Genomic DNA, 22126 nt, shown 5'->3' on the forward strand with positions numbered 1-22126 from the left:
TGGGAAGCAGATCAATGTTCCATGCTAAAGATCTATCATGCCCTTATTTGATCAAAATTAGACTATGGGTCCATAGTCTATGGTTTTGCCAGGACCTTGGTCTTGAAAATGTTGCACCCCTTCACCATCTGGGGCTTTCCCCACTTCTCCAGTCCAGAATTTGTACACTGAGTCTCATGAACCTCCTCTACGTCTCCACTGTTTGCAGCTGTCTTTACGGTATACTTCATAACTCGATCCTTACTACAGCACCCCACCTGTAGTTGTGTTTTCCTTCCTCAGTGGGCCATGATTTTTCAGAATAGATGGTCTGTCAATGTTCCTTTTGGCGTTTGTATCGAGGTGCAATTGGCTGAATTGGGTTTGTCCTTGGATGACGTTGTTGTCCCCACTGGTCAGCCCATCCCACTATTGCTTATTACGATCCCCAAATGTGACCTATTTTGAGTAATTTGAAAAAGGCAAATACCCCTGGTTGGAAGTATTTTTTTCTATTTGCTGACATCCTTTGAGCAATCCTTCCATTCCCATTTATAGAGATGGTTCGAAATTTGGTGATTCTGTGGGCTCTGTCACGGTTTGTTGTGGTTTGGTGGTTGCATACAGGGTCCTTTCTACAATTTCTCTATTCACTGCTGAATTGTATGCTATTTCTCTCACCTTGGATCATATATACGAATTGTACTATTTATAATGATACACTTAGCTCTCTATCGGGCCTGGAATTGCTTCACATCCCATTCTCATTTATATTCAAAACCGACTGGCTCATTTCTCTTTATCATCTACTTTTATTTAGTTTTTCTGAATACCAGACCACGACGGTATACGCTGGAACGAGTTCTCTGACACTGCAGCTACGTCCGTCTGCTCAGGTACTATCGTGGCCGTGCCAGTTCCATACATGAACTACGGTCCTGTATTGAAGGCTCAGCTCCTCGCCAGTTGGCAGTCGACTTGGAGTGAACAACATGATAACAAGCTTTTCCAGATTAAACCTTCTGTTACTCTCTGGCTGTCTTGCTTCCGTAAGGATCGGAAGGAGATTATACAGATTATTATTATTATTATTATTATCATTATACAGATTATCTGTATAAATATGTTTCAGTCAACGAGCATAGCGAGAAAACGAATGATGTTTGTCTGCATAAATATGTTTTAGTCAACAAGCATAGGAAGAAACCGAATGATGTTTATCTGCATGAATATGTTTCAGTCAGGGAGCATAGGAAGAAACCGAATGATATTTATGTTTATAAATATGTTTCAGTCAACGAGCATAGGAAGAAACCGAATGATATTTATGTTTATAAATATGTTTCAGTCAACGATCATAGGAAAAAAATTAAATGATGTTTATCTGTATAAATATGTTTCAGTCAACGATCATAGGAAGAAAACAAATGATGTTTATTTGTATGAATATGTTTCAGTCAACGATCATAGGAAGAAAACAAATGATATTTATGTTTATAAATATGTTTCAGTCAACGATCATAGGATAAAAAAAATGATGTTTATCTGTATAAATGTTTCAGTCACCGAGCATAGGAAAAAACCGAATGATATTTATCTGTATGAATATGTTTCAGTCAACGAGCATAGGAAGAAAACGAATGATGTTTATCTGTATAAATATGTTTCAGTCAACGATCATAGGATAAAAAAATGATGTTCATCTGTATAAATATGTTTCAGTCAACGATCATAGGATAAAAAAATGATGTTTATCTGTATAAATGTTTCAGTCAACGATCATAGGAAGAAAACAAATGATATTTATCTGTATAAATATGTTTCAGTCAACGAGCATAGGAAGAAACCGAATGATATTTATGTTCATAAATATATTTCAGTCACCGAGCATAGGAAGAAACCGAATGATATTTATCTGTATGAATATGTTTCAGTCAACGATCATAGGAAAGAAACAAATGATGTTTATCTGTATAAATATGTTTCAGTTAACGAGCATAGGAAGAATCCGAATGATGTTTATTACGGTTTTCGTACGACTAAGTACTTATTTCATTGCAGCGTCAGTATATTTTAAGACGGAGCTTAAATTCAGAAAAATGTTAGCTAAATGTAAAAAATAAAATGCTCGAACTTTGTACTTATGGTATAGTGTGATATAATTCAAATGTTGGCAAACTGGAACTGGCACAATATATAAACATTAACAAATAAACACAATATTAAAGACATCTACAGAACTAGCGCAACATTAACAGTTACATTTATAATCCTAGTGTCTCAATATCCAAGAAATTTTCATGTAACTAATTGTTAAAAGTTGTGGTATAGAGTTTGATATGCAGCTCATATTGTAAAAACGGTTTTGTTATAAAATATTATGGCAGACAATTTCTCATAAGATATCCAGTCCTGCTAATCTACCCATATATTTCATTATACCATAAGATCCATTGTCATCACTTGTCTGGGTAGGTTTTTTGCTTTCATCATACTGCATTTTGTCTAAGGATAGCAGGTGCTCCCTCTTTTGTCGTAATATCTCCACCCAACGACCTAGAGAAGATCACCACACGTGAGAAACTCCTAATTTGTACTTATGCAAACAACTTAGACGCGAAGATAATAAAAGCTGAGTGTTGTAGTTACCAGTTTCATGTCGTTTATAAGTGGACAAAAGTAAAGATGTTTTCTAAATTAATGCGTTATTTCATTAGTTGCATTTTATTTTACAAATTATTAACAATTTTGAAAGTCAGTAAAAAGTGACGGAATAGCTAGGTGGACTAAGTATGATAATCAACAACAATGATCCATGTCATCAATTATATCATAAGCATTTATTAATTAGGTGGGTTTTGTTGCTACAAATGATTTACTTTAATGAACGGTATTGAATAGACACATTTTAAAACAGATGTTTTTATATTGCACTTGTTGATAACAATCATACTGAAGACTTTTCATACCAGAACTCGTTATATTATATAATATCTAAAGAGACAAATATTGTTCTCAAAAAGTGTTACACATCTGTAAATCATTAGCTATAGCTTATGTATGTAAGAACGGCTCCTTTGGGTTGATAAAATTTTTTTACGTAGAGGAGCGAACAACGTTTCGACCTTCTTCGGTCATCGTCAGATTCACAAGAAGAAGGTCGAAACGTTGTTCGCTCCTCTGCGTAAAAAATTTTCTCAACCCAAACGATCCGTTTTTACATATACATTTTTCTCTACAAGTGGGTTTTCTCGACATCACTGGTCAGTCATATCTTGTAAATCATTAAATTTAAGCTCATGTATATATATATATATATATATAAAATATATGTAATCTTACGTTGAATGCTTGTAAGTATATATAAAAATCAAACACATTTATTCAATATAGTATCTGTGAAATTACAAGTAGTTAAAAATAGTTTTCCAAAAAGGTCTTTAGAGATCTTTAATCGTTCAAGTAAAAGACGCCAAACGTGGTTATCAAGAGCTAACATTTGGTTAAATGAAGTCACCAAAATATTATTATTTTGGGACAGATAATTTCAGGTACGTGATATCAACTCCAAAATATAAAAAGTTCCAATCTCGTTCCACTATCTGAATATGTGTCACACAGCCTATCTCTAACAGCCTATGATTTACGATCTAGGAAAACTTCGCCTTCTCAGAGATAGCCTAAGTCTCACAGTTACTTGGTTTTCACGTTATTTAACAGTAAGATGATTTATTTAGCTACGTTATGATAACTTGTGGTTATGAAGCTTTATCTTAGACAATAAGACGCAAAATAATTTGTTAGGACTGTCATAGCTACCATATGGAAAAGAAAATCGAATACCTGCAAGTTCTTTCACAGAGCGTTCTCCTCCGTATTCCTTTGGTAAAATCTTACGAGGAAAGTGAGAATGAAGGCTCTCGAGGTTCCAGTGAACAACCATCTGGAGAAAAATAAAGTCATGGTGCAGTATTATGTTAAACACGTCATACATGCCCACTCTTTAATAGTCTTAACAGGCATACTAGTAATTAAATTTAGTAGTTTTAGTTCAGAATGATTTACATTTTCTAACCCTAATAATTAAAACACGTTTATCCGTTAACGCAGATGCCTAAAATCAGTTTTTGGACTGACACTTTAAGGGTTGTGGTCTAGCTGATCTTGTTATCTCTGGTCAAAAGATCATGCCGTTAGCATCTTACAACAGATAAATAATAGTTAAAATAGAATCAAAACATTAATTTTCTAGAAAGCTGTATTCTGGGCTAGATAAAATTATTCGAGTTCCTATTTCGATGTATAATGGTGTTACTTTAAAACAATTGTGCAGGGTGGTCAAAAATCATTTGTAAATTACATTAATTCTGCGTCGTATCAATTAACAGTTCTCCTTTTACACATTTGTAATTAATTGTGAATTTAACGACATTGCTATCATAAACATATATATTAACGTAATGTTACTATGTTGTTGTTTCTTGAACAAATTAATAATAGCGACTTGTGATTCAGTTGAATCAAACATTCATTAAACGACGTTCAATAAGCTACTTTTATACAGAGAATAGACAAACGTATTTGTCTATTTTTTATATTCAAGGTGGGTAATGAAGACATAAAGTGCAAATAAATTATGTTTCTTAAAATATTTAGTTTAGATATTTCAAATTTTTACTAGAGTGACATTGTGGGTTACGTACTCAGATCTTATCTAAGTATAATAATAATTATTTTATTTGAAACTCAAACATGTGGTATTAAATTGACAAACAAAGATTTATAAGAATAATGAAGATTGCCTTATCTGGAGAACAAACTACATGTCGTGTATAAACATGTGGTAAATGTAATCTGCATAAGATACTTTTCATTATTCTAATAAACCGTAATTTGCCAATTTAAAATATTATATCAACATAATGTACATCCGTGCATAAATTTAAACAAGCATTTGCGTCAACTCCCAGTAGGGCTTTTGGTTTTAACTGATAAATCACTTCTAATATACACAGAAAAATTAAATTGATATTTTCCCAACAAACAAATAGTTATTTGTCTTACTGTAGCTACCGTGTTTCCTTGTAATACTACTGTAAAGTAAAATGAACATGTTTTGTCCATTAGTGTCACGCTTGTTCATAGTATCGTATAACATTTTAAGTGTTTTTACGAAGCTTTATTACTTTATTACTGTTTGTTACTCCAATAAGAGAAATTAGTGTGCAGAAAATACACAGTATATTAATTATAGTATTTAAGCTCAATCGCCGATTTTCATTATCTTACTTAAATTATAACACATTTAACAACAAACACCGATGTAAAAAAATAAACATGAAAAAAACAAAAGTCCTACACATGAACATAAACCTACCCGTTCTTGAATCTTCTTACTCAATATGTTTTTAAAAAGTTCATAGATAAACAGGAGATATCTGGGCATATTATACCAATGGATTTGTCTGTGGGAAATAGGCATCGCTTTCTGAAAACAAAATGCTATGCATTATCAACGATTTCTTCTTACGTCTTCAGCTTCATGTTGAAATTCCCATCAACTTTATATTAAACATAAAATTTCTTTCGATGACAAATCATGTAAAGAACATTATCGTTACATTCATTAAACATTTTATTTCCGACCCAAATAAACTTTACTATGGACAAAAGTTAACAGTGACACACTGGAACTGAATTGCACTAATCAGCAGCATTTCATTTTTAAACTATAACTAAAAAGACGCATCATATTTATATTTCTACATTTTTGATTACCGTATATAAGTTTATGTAATTTCAAAATTTTCCTGTGTTATAAGACTATTGATAATTATGAATCATTTCATGATGTACAACTTGTGAATATCTGGTAACAACTATCTCACACATTTGCTCCTTCTAGTTTCTTATGGGAATAACCTTTGTCTTCTACAGGCTTATTATAATACATTTGAATGAAGACGTGTATGCGCTGAGCGTAGAAAGAAGTCCATACGAAACCAATAGTACTACTGTGAGGTGTGTAATAGAGATCACCAATAGACCAAATCTACAACATGATATAGCAGCCAAATGTATGGTATGCATAGAAAAGATCACTAAGTAGGAAATTAATATCTCATCACGATGGTTAAATGAAACTGGAGGTAAAATATAGAAATTCTCACAGTGATCAAAAAGGGAGTACTGTGAAATACTCTGTGTGGTGTGTGAAGACAATTTTCACGTTGTAGTACAAATATAAGAGAGGTCTTGAAACACGCAAACTTACAAAGAGAAACAACAGAACATTAAACTAGGATTACAATATCTACAGATCTGTAAATTTTCATTGTTGATAGCAGAGTATATTTAAATGAAACCAATCTTACTCTGATACATTGAAAGTTTCTAAGACAGTATGTTAGTTTTTGTCGTGGTGAAATGATAATATTTTCACGAATACGTTTCGTGACTCAGATATTACAAACGACGTTCATGTGGTAAAGCCTCCCATCTTGCTGCTTATGCTCCTGGTCCACAGTACAATAAGAAAAGATTGCATAAGATTAATCAAAGCAAAGTATCTTTCTCTCACAAATGATGAGACCACCATAAGCCAAGTTGAAAACTAACTGGGTATGCAGATGATGGTGGTTAAATACTTAATATTGTGTGAGAATTCATTATTATGACGCATCTCCTACTGTTTCAAAAACATATAACTCACTTAATATCATCACGTATGAATGATATTATGATAGATAATATCCTTGTGTTATTCTCATTGACAAAAAAAAACAACAACAAAACTTACATTGATTTATAAAAATAATGAAAATTGTCTTATGTGGAGAACAAACTACATATGATAATTTTCATTATTCTCATAAACCGTAGTTTGCCTAAACTATAAATAACTATGTTTTTATCTACTTTTCTGTCAATAGCTATCCAAGCTTTAGCTCACTTTAAAATAACCATAGCTCTTTTCTCTTTTTGAATCTTCATCCATTTAAACAAAATGGTCTTGTTTATTTTCCTAATCACTCTTTTTTAGTGTAAACTTTATACAATATTTATTACATATAATAAGATGTTTGTTTGTTTGTTTTGAATTTCGCGCAAAGCTACTCGAGGGCTATCTACGCTAGCCGTCCCTGATTTTGCAGCATAAGAAAGGCAGCTAGTCATCACCACCCACCGCCAACTCTTGGGCTACTCTTTTACCAACGAATAGTGGGATTGACCGTCACATTATAACGCCCCCACGGCTGAAAGGGCGAGTATGTTTTGTACGACTTGGATTCAAACCCGCAACCCTCATGTTACGAGTCGAACGCCTTAACCCACCTGGCCATGTCGGGCCGAAGACGTTTGTGTGCGCCCTCCCCCCAACATTTTGTGTATGTTGTATTTTCGTCCTTGCAAAAAATATAACGTTCTTACTTCTCCTGCAGATATCAATCGTTGAAGATCTCGGAGTCCAACAGATGTGAAGTGAGAAATCCGGAAATCTGTCTGGTCAAAAATATAGGAGAAGCCGTGTTTCTGGGCATTTTCGTCGTCTAACAGAACCTCAAATGTCGACATATATGCTCGAAATGAATCAGTTGGCTTGTGACGCTTTGGATCATTAATACCTGTTAATAAATGTGGAACATTATACAGTAAATATATTTTAAATTCTGATTGGTGTAGCTCTTTACCTGAATCAAAAGTCGTTTTATCAATATTTTTTTGAAGACCATCGATTGATTTACAAGTTTATTTACTTATATACCTCAAAACTAAAAACTAAAAAATGGAATGTGGAAACCCTCAATAGTTTGTATATTATTGGTAATTTGAAGAAAATATATGCATTTAAAAATACATCGGACTCATTAAACTATTATGTATTTCGCGGTCTCTTCCGTTATTCAAAATAGAAAGATACTCTCCACTTGTACAGAACTAAAAGCACCAGGAAACACCGTTTGTGAGTAGTAATGTTTTTCTGTATTACGGGCCAGGCATGGTTACGTGGTTAAGGCACTCGACTTGTTATCTGAGGGTCGTGCGTTAGAATCACCGTCACACCAAACACCCAAGAGTTGGCGATGGGTGGTAATGACTGGCTACCTTCCTTTCTAGTCCTACACTGTTAAATTATGGACGGTTAACGCAGATAGCCCTCGTGAAATTCAAAACAAATAATCCTATATAATGCACGATGCCTAAATCCTACTTCTTAAAAAAAAACAATAATTAATTTTATGCTAGTAAATACTAGTTTTTATTAACATAAAATTTTAAACCGTTTCTTTGATTTTTTTTGTTAACATGTTTTGGTCTAACTTCCATTGCTAAACTCAGAAGATAACGTGATGTGGCTTTGCTACAGGAAAACACACATACACCCCATTGCTAAAATAAAGATTTTGTGTAATAGTGCAGCCTTTTTCTTTCTTTTTATTAAAAAGTTTTGTTTCTTCTTGTTACAAATATCAGACGTCTAACTTAATATTAGGGTAACTGCAATTAAAAAGCCAGGTTAGCTCATAACGAGTATAAGAGATAAAATTAAATAAGAGCATCACAGATATAAGAAATGTAAATTGATTGATATGTCAGAAGATTTGGAAGAGTTGGTGAAACAGGAAATTAGGAAATCAGAAACACGTATATGAAAGAATGTTGGCTGAAAATATAAAAATTAACAGTAAGATTTCTTTAAATACATTAAGGGTAAACAAAAAGTTAGAATGGGGGTAGGACTCTTGAGATATGATAAAGGAATGCTCGTATCTGATGATTATGAGATGGCTGGGGTATTAAATTTCGCCTTTTCTTCAGTTTTTACTAACGAAGATTTAAGCATATTCTACATCTTAAACAGTTGATAGATGAAAATGATACCGAACAAGATGACTGCATTAATTCTGAGATTGTTAAGAAAAAATCGGGGATTTTAAAGACTGATAACACTTCTGGGACAGAGAATATTTCCCACAACGGTTTTGAAGGAGGTTAAAGATTGGATATCTAAGTCACTTACTACTATATTTTGTCAGTCTTTAAATAGCGGGCAGGTATTAGAGGATTGGAACTTAACTCTTTTCAGGGGAGATGATGAAAATTGTCCTAGTAATTACAGCACTTGTGGTAAAAGTTTTTAAAGACTGATAAAAAGTAACTTGGAAAGTCATTTAACAATGTTTGGAATTTATTTGATAGTCAACATGAGTTCACTATGGAAAAAATCTTGTCTTGTAAATCTTTTGGAATTCTTTGAATAGACTAATGCTTATGTAGATAAAGGAAAGAGTTTATATTTGGTGTATTTGGATTTTCAGAAGACTTTTAACAAGGTATCATACAAAAGGTTTGTAAAAATATCTCCAAACTGTATAGAAAAATGGCTTGATGAAAGAAAGCAGAGGATGTTTACAAACGGAGTTCAATCAAACTGGATTATTGTCACGAGTGGGGTACCTTAGAGCTCAGTCTTAAAACCCATGCTCTTTTTTATTTGTATCAATGATATAGCTAAGGGAATGGTGAATAAATTACTTAAATTTGCAAATGATATTAAGATTTTGGGTGTCGCTAATTTACAAGAGGACTTGGAATATTTAATACGCTGGGCAAATAAAGGGATAATTATTTTTAAATATAACAAATGTAAGATAATGCATTTGAATTATAAGCATAATTTAGATGGGAATAACCTTAATGTTACCTTGAAAGAAAGAGATCTTGATGTAGTAGCTGATCAGTTTCTAAAGTCATAAAAACAGTGTGCTGTTGCTAGTGTTAAGATAAATAGAATTTTAAGTTGTATCTAAAGAAATATTTAATTCAAGCCTAGATAGATTATTATTTCATTGTATATGTCACTCGTCAGGCCAAATTTGAAGTATTGTGTTTGGTATTGACGCCTTACCTTGAGAAAGACATTGAATTTTTTGACAGGGCTCAGAGAATGGTTACAATAATGGTGTCTGGAATGAAGGGTTTGTCATACGAGAAGAGGTTAACATCTATGAAATTGTTTTCTCTTGAAAAAGGGGTTAGGGAGAATCTGACTGTGGTGTTTAAGATTGTAAAAGGAATTAATAGTGTTGATGCGTAATCTTTTTTTCACTTAAAAGCGAGAATAACAGCATCAGGGGACACAAAAATTTTGGCAGGGTTAGAAGTCATCTTTAGCTAAGTTAGTTTTATTTTTCTAATATGTTGGGTTGCCTTAAAGCTGAGTGTCTTCGGATGTTGTGAAAGTAATGAATTTAAGTGAGTTTAAAAGAGAGCTTGATAAGAATATGAAGGAATGGTTTTATTTTTTGGTTCGTTTATTAATATTTTTAGTTTAGAAGACGGAACAGCAGAGATGGGCCAGTAGGTGCTATGGTCTTCCAAAATTTTGTTATGAGTAGACTTGAATATTATTCACCCATGCAGAAGATCAATTGCCTGGTCGTTGTTAAAATTGTAGTTTTTTTTTTAGTCTATACTAAAACCTCACATTTTGCGTAACACTCAATGAACAGGTTTTGGCTACTTTAATTCAAAACCCTTATACTTTTGTAGATTACTCGCACTTTAATTAAATTACTAAACTTACATTTTGAATTTATTAATACATATATGTTGGCTGAGAACTGATGAGAAATAAGCAAGATCCTTAAATACGTAATTTGGGTTGGAAATTTCATTGTGACTTTAGAAGATTCTTTGGCATAAAATATGCTATATAATTAAAGTTTCGATCTTAAACTAGGTTATTTGACATAAAAATTGTTATTAAAACTCTAACAGTATATCGGAAACTTGTTACCTGCTATTCCAAAGATGACAACACGACCATGCTGATCTGTCTCAGGAAGCGGAAAGACATACCTTTAAAGTACAGTAAAAGAAATAAACAAAAGCATGCAAACAGGTGGTGAATAATCGTTAGCCCATACGGCTAAGCTTGACAGAAATTTCACTTTAACACTGAAAGGTTTTTTAGCACTAGTGACATCGACTGAATTATGAGTCTACATGGTAAACAATTAATGATAAACAGTTATACATTGAGAATGATCTAGTATTAGTTACAAAATAATCATCCAATTATATAAACCACCAGTACTTTACAAACACGTCTTCAACAATAAGTAACAAAAAGAAATATATCTAAAATATAAGACCCAAGTACAGAGTTAGCAATGTAAAAAATAACCTGACGCTACATTTATTTTTACTAGTGGGATGGACCATCACATTATAATGCCTCCACAGATGAAAGGGCGAACATGTTTGGTGGAACGAGAGTTCGAACCCTTGATCCTCAGAGTGCAAGTCGAACGCCCATAACCACCTGACCATGCCTGGCCCTTTACTACATGTAATGATGTGTAAGAAGTCGTCATTCAACTTCCATACCCGTTAGAAAGCAGATCTAAGACTCCGGGAGTTTCGATGTCTAAGACTTGGAAACAGTGTGGAAACTTCGTGCGTGCTTTCACGTACTTCTCCAATAGTAACTGCGAGTCATCAAGGTTAAACTTCCGATGATAAAGAAACCGAAGAAGGAAACGGTCGTCTGTAAAATCACTCAAAGTTTAGGATTGTATAAAGAATAAAGACTTATAGAATGAGAAGCAGACACAGACTGATTTCACGATCAACTTTGAAACAAACGAATTTATAAGGAATTCTAAAACTCTACACTTGGTAATCACATTTTAAACATACTTTCACATACGCATTAATGTACAGATAAAAATATTTTGCCTTTGAAGTTCGTGAAACATAAAGGATATGATGCACCTACAGGTTATCATAAAAATAAACGTAATTAATTAAATATCATTTGATGTATTACTTAATTAGGAAATAACAGCTTGCAAATTATGATTTACTTACAAGTATTAATGGTGAAATAAATTAGAGAGAATCAGGTACAATTCATCAGCTAACAAATGGCAGCAACTAAAATTAAATCATTAGTTTTATCTGCTTAATTTCGCGCAAAATTACTTGACGGTTATTTACGCTAGCCGTCCCTGCTATTACAAAAAAGCTGTCCTTAATTTACGGTTGGTGATGCGTTTGTTGTAAGAGTGACCGTTAAATCCCTCTCTTTGGTCACCCGAGAAGAGCTCAAGAGTTGCTAATGGGTTCCATTTATTATGTCTTCAATCTATCAGACCAAAATCAGGGACGGTAATGGACAAGTGACACTTGTATGATGTCAACAGATAGCTGAAACCAACAAATAACTGGAGAATCGTGAACTTCGTTGGTAAGAACGAATTGCAGGCGATGAACTGAAGAAACAAAATTAGAAGTGCAACAGAAAAACACTATTATTTATTACACGTGAAACAAGAGGCAAACTCAATATATCAGTAAAATAATGTTTATAAAGTTAACCAAAGTAATGGAATAACAACTGGAAAAGAAATGAAAATAAACTGAATTTGTAAATGAAATGTTTAAAGTAAAAATAGTTTAAAAACGGCACAACGCTTCGCTTCGCTTCTTTTGTGTGGGTATTTGGATAGGTTAATTTTTTGAATACCCAGGAGGGTCAGTTGCACGAGACCTCTTCCTCCGAATTTTAGGGGGGGGGGAATTCAGCAAGAAATAGTAAACGACAGAACTGGCCAACTAGAAGTTTATTTTTGAATTTCGCACAAATTCAACGATAGCTACACGATAGCTACTTACGCTAGCCTTCCCTAATTTTGCAGTGTCTTACTAGAGGGAAGGCAACTAATCATCACCACCCACGGCCAACTCTTGGACTACTCTTTTACAAACGAATGTTGGGATTGAAAGTAACATTATAACGCTCCCACGGCTGAAAGGACGAGCATATTTGGTGTGACGCGGATCTAATCCCGCGACCTTCGAATTATGAGTCGTGTGCCTTTAGCACCTGTCCATACCGTGCCTTCTACAGACAAACACGAGATCCAGTGATAGAATTATGAGTTTACTGTATGTCCAATCAGTTAAGAAGAACTGGTATTTATAATATCTTTGCGCCTGGGGCCGCGTATGTTTAGCGACTAGAATACATGGACTATGAGCCCAAGGGTTCTAGTTTTTTACAGCCCGTTGCCGCAAACACGTGATCTGCACTTTGCGGCCAAATCCTACTAGAATGTCAGGCAAAAGTATCTTAAAAGATAGGGATAAGTTGCATTGTGTAATCAGCAGTGCTCAGTACCAACTTTTAGATTTTATTGTTTATTGTAATGGGTTAGCGAAACATGAACATGAAGATTTATAATCCAGCTTGCTATAACTATTGAGCCACTGTTCTAATGGAAATTATTGTGTTGGATAACAGCATTTAATTAAGGCTTTCGGAACGAGTAAGATCGTGAAGGAAAAAATATTCCAAGAGCAGTTACGAAACAGGAACAACGTTGTTACAAAGAGATAGAAGAAAGAAAGGTCTTAAGCAAAATGTTGATTCACTCAGCTATTCTTAAAAGATGTTCATGGATAGAAACAAGTGCGAACTATTTTGTATCTACGGCTATCTGCAATTGTCCATTGTTTTGAACTACTTGACAAGAGGCTAAGCGCCTTAACACCCACAATCCATGAAAAGGAATTGACTATTAATCGTTATTCCAAACGAACCTATAAAAAATTGTGATTAATTCAAGAGCTTTCACCTCATTCTGATTAATAACATTAATTACTTAGTATTTTATTTAATAATATTTATTAAATGATTTACTTAAAAGTTATTAAGTATATCCAGTTAATAGCATTAATTATTTAGTGTTTCGTTAAATCACACCTAAGTTAAAATCACGAATAATTAATTTTGTTACCTTAAAATATTTTCTATATTTTTATAGTTAATTAAAAATTCTATTACAAGTAACTTAAATTTAGATACATTATTTTAATTTTTGTCACTAAAAATATATTAAGTAATTTTAGTACTAAGAGACAAAATGACAGACTTGATTATGACTAATTGCTGAACAGATAGTTAAAATCTTCAAATTATTGTATTAGTAGATACTTTTTTGTTTTAAATATTAACATTTATTCCTTGTAAATAATTTGCTTTTGCTTTGTTTTTGAAATTCGCGCAAAGCTACACGAGGGCTATATGCGCTGGCCATCCCTAATTTAGCAGTGCAAGGCTAGAGGGAAGGCAATTACTCATCACCGCCAACTCTTGGACTACTCTTTCACCAACGAATAATGGGATTGACCGTCACATTATAACGCCACCACGGCTGAAAAGGCGAGCATATTTGGTGTGACAGGGATTCAAACCCGCGACCCTCTATATTATAATAACTAAATGTTGTTGCTGTATCATCAACAAACATAGTAATTCCACAATTTAAATTTAGAGCACATAGATCATTTATATACATAAGAAAACAAATGAACCCAAATACGAAAACATGTGGAACACTACATTTTATTATGTTTGCATTATCAATTTTTCCTAACATTTTAAAAAATACTCTTTATTTGTTTATAATTAAGCACAAAGCTGCACAATGGGAAATTGTTGGCGTGGTCACCACGGATATCGAACCCGGTTTCTAGCAATGTTAGTCCGCAGATTTACTGCTGTTCTACTGGGAGGGGGTGATGACTAGCTGCCTTCCCTCTAGTCTTACACTACTAAATTAGGGACGGCTAGCGTAGATAGCCCTCGTGTAGCTTTGCGTGAAATTCGAGAAACAATAACAATTTTTCTTTCAAATACACAATCTAAACTTGAAATTGGTTGGTTTATCTGTCCAAATGTTTTATCTAGCGTTTAATGTTTATCACCGACATACTTTACATTTTTAATTCAATGATTTGTAATGCATTTAATAACTCACATTACATAAAGCTGTTTGATCTCTAAATAGCTGTAATGTGTATGTTACGCTTTTCCAAATATATACTCAGAATTTCTCCTGTTAACCTTTCATTACTTTCAATTTCTTTAAACGTTTCTGTCAGTGTTAACACAAGCCATTATTGCTCCTACAGTTAAAAAAATATTCTGTACTATTCTACATGATGTCAATGTACTTCCTAATATTTATACCTCACTCTGAATTAATACAACGTATGCGTATATATATATTTATATATTATCAATTAGAACTGCACATGTTTATTTTTAATACTTCTTACGTTTATATGTAATAATGTTAGTTGATTATTTCTACAGCAAAAAAAAAATCATTTTTGTTTCGCTTGAATATTAGATGCCTTTTAAAATTATATTTCAAAAATATATTTAAGTTCATTTTACATTTCATTGTATCAGCTTATTTAAATCGTATTTATTATCCATGGAGCCTGACATGGCCAAGCGCGTTAAGGCGTGCGCTATGTAATCTGAGAGTCGCGGGTTCGCGCCCGAGTCGCGCCAAACATGCTCGCCCTCCTAGCCGTGGGGGCGTTATAATGTGACGGTCAATCTCACTTTTCGTTGGTGAAAGAGTAGCCAAAGAGTTGGCGGTGGGTGGTGTTGACTAGCTGCCTTCCATCTATTCTTACACTACTAAATTAGGAACGGCTTGGTGCAGTGGGATAACAACCTACTCACTTAAATACCTGTTCATGAAACCGCAAGTGATTGCGGCCCAATGTTCCTTGACGGAATTGAGTGGTAGATGATTATTATTTATATTCTGGTCATTTGATTTTCTCGGAAAGATTTTTTTCCTTTTTTTTTACATATACAAATATAAAATTTGCATCTTGTGGAAATTTTTGCTTTGTATAATGCGGGTGTTAGATGCTCAATGAAGTTAACTCTATGTTCTTTAAATTTTAAATTTATATCAGCATTTTTATGCTATAATTTCCATTTGTACTTGCTATCAGCCAGTTATATCTTTCTATTTTTTCTGCTAACAGTGTGTAGTCTATGAACAGCTTATATGTCACCTTCTCAAATTCTTATATGAATTTCATTAATAATATTTGCACATTTTCATGTACGTTTTCTTTTAATTCTTCGACCACTCCAATGTTATTTCCAAATCTTGATTTCTTGAATACTGGTTCAGATCACAGATTTCTTAATTTGTTTTTAATTATTTTCTTAAGTCGAAATTTTTGTTCTTAATTTTTACATTTTTTCCTTTAATTTCTTATTTCTCTAGTAAGTTCTAATACAGTGTATATATTTTATATATGTATCCTGTCATGGTCAGAGTATGTCTCTACTTCATTATTATATATAAAGTGAACACGTACTTATATTTAATCATTCCTCTACAATATTATTCATTCTTTCTGTTAATTTTACCAAGTTTTTACGATTAACGATAAGCAGTTTTTAATTCTATTAGTTGTCAACTCGAAATGCATATTATTTTTACTTCTTTACCAGATTCAAAGAAATAACATGTATTATTTGTTTCCATTTTCCCAGAAAGCTATTGAGACTATTCAAAGCCTTCACACCGGCCCGGCATGGCCAGGTGGGTTAAGGCGTTCAACTCGTAATTTGACGGTCGCGCGATCGAATCCCGGTCGCACCAAACCTGCTCGCCATTTCAGCCGTGGGGGCGTTATAATGTGACAGTCAATCCCACTATTCGTTGTTAAAAGAGTAGCTCAAGGGTTGGCGATGGGTGGTGATAACCAGCTGCCTTCCTTCTAGTCCTATATTGCTAAATTAGGGATGGCTATCGCAGGTAGCCTTCGTGTAGCTTCGCGCGAAATTAAAAAAAAATTCAAAAGTGAATTCAAAATATGGAGGAAAATGATTTGAAAATGAACTTGACTTGATGACTTATTACGCTATTGATCCAGTACATGTGTGAGACATGTTTTCAGTAAAAGAAGTAATGAACCAGTTGTAAAGCAGTTTTTAAAACAAAACAGTTATTTGAAGTAATAAAACTAGCTTCGATGTTTCCCTATAATGTATTGACATAGAACCTCTTGTTATCCTCGAAGGTGGTTAACTCATGAGGTCTAAGGAGTTTATATATATAACAGCAAGGTTAACCCAGTGAACAGCAGCAACAACAACAATTGGTGCGATTACTTTTGCAGCGCCATGTCCCTTAACATTGTGAGAAAAAAAGCTTTACTCTTAGAGGTATTTTCCGGCCACCCACAATAATAAAACTCACACGCTAAAACTGCATTTTAAATTTAGTAATGAATATAGAAATATATTTAATGGATATAAAATATTTCACGAAACTGTAGCTTGTGCTATTATTTGGAACATTTGTACTATGCACTAATTATTGAAGTAATATTTTGGAATTAGGACACCATAATCGTCGTTATGCTATTATTTGGAACATTTATACTATACACTAATTATTGAAGTAATATTTTGGAATTAGGACACCATAATCGTAGTTTGGTTCTTATCTCACCTAGTCTGGGGTTCACTAAATGTGGCTGGTCAGCTGCCCAGTTACGAAGTTTTATCACCATTTCTTTTACCATCTGTTCGTCTTCTGAGGTCATGTCTTTATCACTGTAATGATTTTCAGTTTCAGTTCCTTCATAGTTATTCATGATGTTTGAAATCAAGACTATAACCCTTTGATTCTGGAAATAAACATTTTTGTTTTAAATGAATAGAAAGACAGTTTAGTTCAATTTCTTGGAAAACTAGCCAGCAAAAATTTAGAATAGTGGTAGATTGGTAACATTGTCAAATTACAGTACCGATAGAAGCAAACATGTGTCAATGTAGTTACACCTTTGAATCTTCTAAGTTTGTTTGTTTGTTTTTGAGTTTCGCACAAAGCTACTCGAGGACTATCTGTGATAGCCGTCCCTAATTTAGCAGTGTAAAACTAGAGGGAAGGCAGCTAGTCATCTCCACCCACCGCCAACTCTTGGGATACTCTTTTACCAACGAATAGTGGGATTGACCGTAACATTATTACGCCTCCATGGCTGAAAGGGAGAGCATGTTTGGCGCAACGGGGATGCGAACCCGCGAACCTCAGGTTATGAGTCACACGCCTTAACACGCTTGGCCATGCCGGGCTCCTGAATCTTCTAAGTAATGCTACAATAGTGACAGTGAAACCAATGTCTAAATAACTGTATTATTTTTATTAATGCAAACTGTAATTAAATCAAATACTTATGAAAAGTGTTGTCTAAATGTACTTAAATGTTTTTGTGGCAAGGCTTATTAACGCAAGCTTTCTTTACGCCAGCAAATAAAACATTTATTTCATGAATAATTTCAAACACCACTTACGATTTTACTTAAATTTCCAAAATCGCTTATAACGCATATATTTTATAAGCATTTTTTTAAATTTTAATACAGACAACATTATATTTAATAATTATTCCGTATTTAATAGTTTATTTCTTTGCTGAAAGACATAGATATACATGTTGCGTTGTGTTAGACTTAAAAGGTCGTAAAATTAGTAATTCTTACTTTTGAATTTTCGTGTTTTTAGTAAAACATTTTATTAACAGAAAAGAGGTTTTCTGATTTAAATAATTTGATCTTTTCCTTCGAAAATAAATCATTTAATTTATCCATGTTTTCTTCGACAGAAACTCTCGCTAACAACAAAGGTATGCAGCTAACGAAACAGTGTGTTGTAATTTTATTACCATTTACAGTAAGATTAATTCTTAGAGCAGGTATGACGTTTCGATCACTGATGCGATCATTATCAAGTACACGGATTTGTACAGTGAAGAACGTTTTAATATTTAAACCAATATTCAAGATCTAACAATGTATATAAATTTTAGGAACAGTCTAACACTACACGAAACAAAACAAAAACCTCATTACTTCAATCATCCCATATATAGAAAATAATAGTGTATCTCCATCAGAAATTTCGAAAGGCCTAGCGCGAAAATATATCCTTAACATAACACCTAGATTCGTTTTCGTCCTTGAAATAAAAATTAAACACATGTTAAGAAAATCGTATAAGGAATCCACCTCACCAGGAAACATTTAAAAAATACAGTGTAACATTTGTCCAGCCTTTTACATAGATGAAACAGTATGTTACTTGAAGATCAGGTAAAAGGAACGCCAAAAAAACAAACAAAAAACCTTCTCAAGTCCACGAGCATATGAGTAAAAATTAACATCATTTTTCTGAACAGAACGTCACAGTACTAAAACATGACCCTGACTTGACACAAACAGAAAAACAAATCAGAGAAGCTTTATTAATAAAATCAAACAATCCTACAATTAAGAACTACTCAGACACGTCTCTATATATCATTTATCATTATTTCCTCACAAATTCCTAAGCTTATACAAATGTTTAGCATAAAATATTGTATATTTATTTATTTATTCACCTTTGTATTGTTTTTATTTAGCCACACATAAATAATGTAAAAAATTCACGCAGATTGAAACTTACATGAATAATTAACCAAAATCAAATGTAGAATTTAAATACGTTGTTAGATTTTTAATATTGACTTAAATATTAAAACTTTCTTTACCATATAAGCTTGTGCACTTGATAATGATTGCACCAGTGACACGTCGTACCTGTTCTAAACTACTCTTACTTATTGTAAAGTTATTAATTATAATAAAATATACTTTATCAGGAAGAAAATTAGAAAAAAAACTAATGTATCGTAATAATTGTAAGCAATATAGTATAAACGTTATATCTAATTGACTATGCTCATTACTTGTAATATATTTATAGTTCTGCTCTATGTAGATAACTGCCACTGATTAAAAGTTAATAATGATAAACAAGCAAGTGTCATTCGCAGACATGGGTGATAAATTGAAACTATAACGAGAAACTTGGTTGTTTCTGAGTTGAAATAAATGAAGAACTAGAAAGAATAGATGGACACTTTAACTGGTAAACACAGTAACATATAATTCCTTGCAAGCCCTTCAGTCCTACTGCTTTTGTTTTGTTTGCTTGCTCTTCTTTGAGTATAAAGACGCACAACGAGCTATATATTATGTATCCATCGCAAGGACTTAACCTTGAATTTTAATATTAAAAGCCCTCAATCTTACCTTTGATTCATCGGAGCGGGCGCTTTTGCTTTTCTGGAGCGATCGTGTCCCTGTATTTAACGTGCCGAACTGAATCTTATTATTTATGGATCGTGTTCCTTTGTCTCAAACACTGATTTCACATTTTAGATAAATGGGTGCGTTATAAGAGTGACGGTAAAATTCAACTATTTGATTAGAGCAGCTCAAAATTTACCATGGGTGCTATTGACTAGCTTTTTCCAGACAGTCTGTTACTTCAAAATTAGGAACAGCTAGCACAGATAATCTTTGTGTAGACCTGCACGAATTTTCGAAACAAGCAAACAAATTTGTGCTTTCATAAAGTCGCTACATAACTATAATCATACACATTAACACTGCAGTACCTGAGGCAACTATCATTTGGTGTCATGTGAAGGACTATTTTCCTCTACGTTATTATTGGCATAGACATACATTTAGTTGAACTAAGTATTACCTGGTACTGGCAGACAGCAAGTCCTACGTGTATTACACTTGGCTTTCAGCGGACTTGAGCGTGGTTACCGAGTTCTCCAGTAAGAAACTACTGAGAAATAGGGTTATCCTGCTACACCTACTCTAACTTTCTATTCGTTACTGTAAAATACCATTTTTATTTACGAAATCAAAGCGATATAATACAAAAACAAAAGTCTTTAGTGCTCATGCGCAAGATCATAAGATTGTTGAAAGTCGCTGTCCTATAGCTATTTCTCAAATATATATAAAACACAAATAAGGAAAGTTAATACATGCATCGTAACAAAACAAATCACTTTTTAAAGACTATTCTTACTGGATTATTTTATAGATTTTAGTGGTTGTAAGCTGTAAAGTTTACTACTGAGGTTCTACTGCAACGGGTTTTGTGTAATAAAATCTGCATAATTACATGACAGAATTGACATCATTCTCGTTACCGTGTCTGTAAAATGACAGAATTGTTAGCTTTAGTCGAGACTGTAAAAACAATGAAGCAACCGGAATCTGACAGTTCAAAGAAACCGAAAATTATTTACTTTTTTTTGCTATGTGTCAAAATACGTAAAATAATACACCATATACTTGTTTAGTAAAAAAGAATGGTATTGCTTGTATATATAGTGTTAGTTGTTAATGTATGGGAAAACAATGGCGGAATTTTTTCTCTCAATGTCCCAATTCAAAGCCCGATTCTAGGACACCTTTTTGTACCAGTAATGCTACGCTACGTTACTATACCTTTTAAACAGAACATCATAAACTGTATGAATTAGTAATCTAAAGTATTGCATTTTACCACAGGAATCGCAAGAATAAAGACTTACAATAAACATGTTATTGACGTAAGATGTACAGTACTAAGTAAAAGTCTTAGCATAAAATTTAAAAAAAATTAGACTTCGGGCTGGTTTCAAAGAAAAATGGACGAAAAATCACAAGTGAAACATCAAAATTTTATTAATATTCGTATTTAATACAATAAAAACTCAATGGAAGTGCTTGAGTTCAGCAAACAGTTAATATTTTGTCCCCCTTTTGTTTTAATAACTACAGACACTTTTTAAGGTATTATTGCTACATATTTAATTAAAGTGTCCTTTAAGATTTCACTCCAATTGTCTCTAATACATTCCCATAAAGTTTCTTTGAAAGTAACTTTTAATTTGTCAAGTGTTTGTTATATTAAACCCCAGATCTACTCATTTGAGTCTCTGTGGGGGCCATTATCTCACTTGAATGACTCCTCCAACAACTTCTTTCTTAGCTAAGCAATTTATACATAGACTGGACGAGATTTTGAGGTCATTATCTTCTTGATAGTAGATATCAATAATACTGGGTATACCATGACATACCACATCTACTGTTCCGTCTATTTTGTAAATATCTCCTATCGTTTCAGCAGAAAACACCCCTAAGTCATCACACTGACTTCTCCATGCTTCATGGTAAGTGATATGTATAGAAACAGTTATCTTTCGCTTTTTTTTCCACCGGACGTATAACCAATGTTTTGAACCAAATATTTCGAACTTGGACTCATTCGTCCATAACACCCTTTTCCAACCATTAATAGACCAATTTTCGTACTTGTTAGCAAAGTTCAGTCTCTTGACAATACTTGAAGATGAAACTAAATGTTTTTAAACTGTTACGCGTCCAAATATTTCATTCTAGTTGAGTCTT

At 33.2% G+C, this 22126-nt stretch overlaps 1 protein-coding gene across 4 annotated transcripts; it reads right to left on the reverse strand.

The window, feature by feature from the left end:
* Positions 1-1979: 1979 nt before the first annotated feature.
* On the reverse strand, positions 1980-20559 carry LOC143237961 (alpha-tocopherol transfer protein-like). Of its 4 annotated transcripts, none has more exons than XM_076477743.1 (8): positions 20415-20559; positions 17328-17431; positions 11374-11533; positions 10781-10842; positions 7411-7604; positions 5357-5467; positions 3823-3922; positions 1980-2535 (listed from the first exon to the last, which is right to left on the reverse strand). In XM_076477743.1, exons 2-8 carry the CDS (start codon positions 17419-17421, stop codon positions 2375-2377), a joined length of 882 nt encoding a protein of 293 aa, XP_076333858.1. In that variant the 5' UTR covers positions 17422-17431; positions 20415-20559; the 3' UTR covers positions 1980-2374. The 4 variants fall into 4 exon arrangements, with proteins under 4 accessions (XP_076333858.1, XP_076333855.1, XP_076333856.1 ...); XM_076477740.1 differs by having other exon boundaries at positions 17328-17505; positions 20415-20553; XM_076477741.1 differs by lacking the exon at positions 20415-20559 and adding an exon at positions 19955-20214 and having other exon boundaries at positions 17328-17505.
* Between the last annotated feature and the right edge of the window lie 1567 nt (positions 20560-22126).

The sequence above is a fragment of the Tachypleus tridentatus genome, chromosome 13, assembly GCF_004210375.1.
Source record: "Tachypleus tridentatus isolate NWPU-2018 chromosome 13, ASM421037v1, whole genome shotgun sequence".
Lineage (NCBI taxonomy): Eukaryota > Metazoa > Arthropoda > Merostomata > Xiphosura > Limulidae > Tachypleus > Tachypleus tridentatus.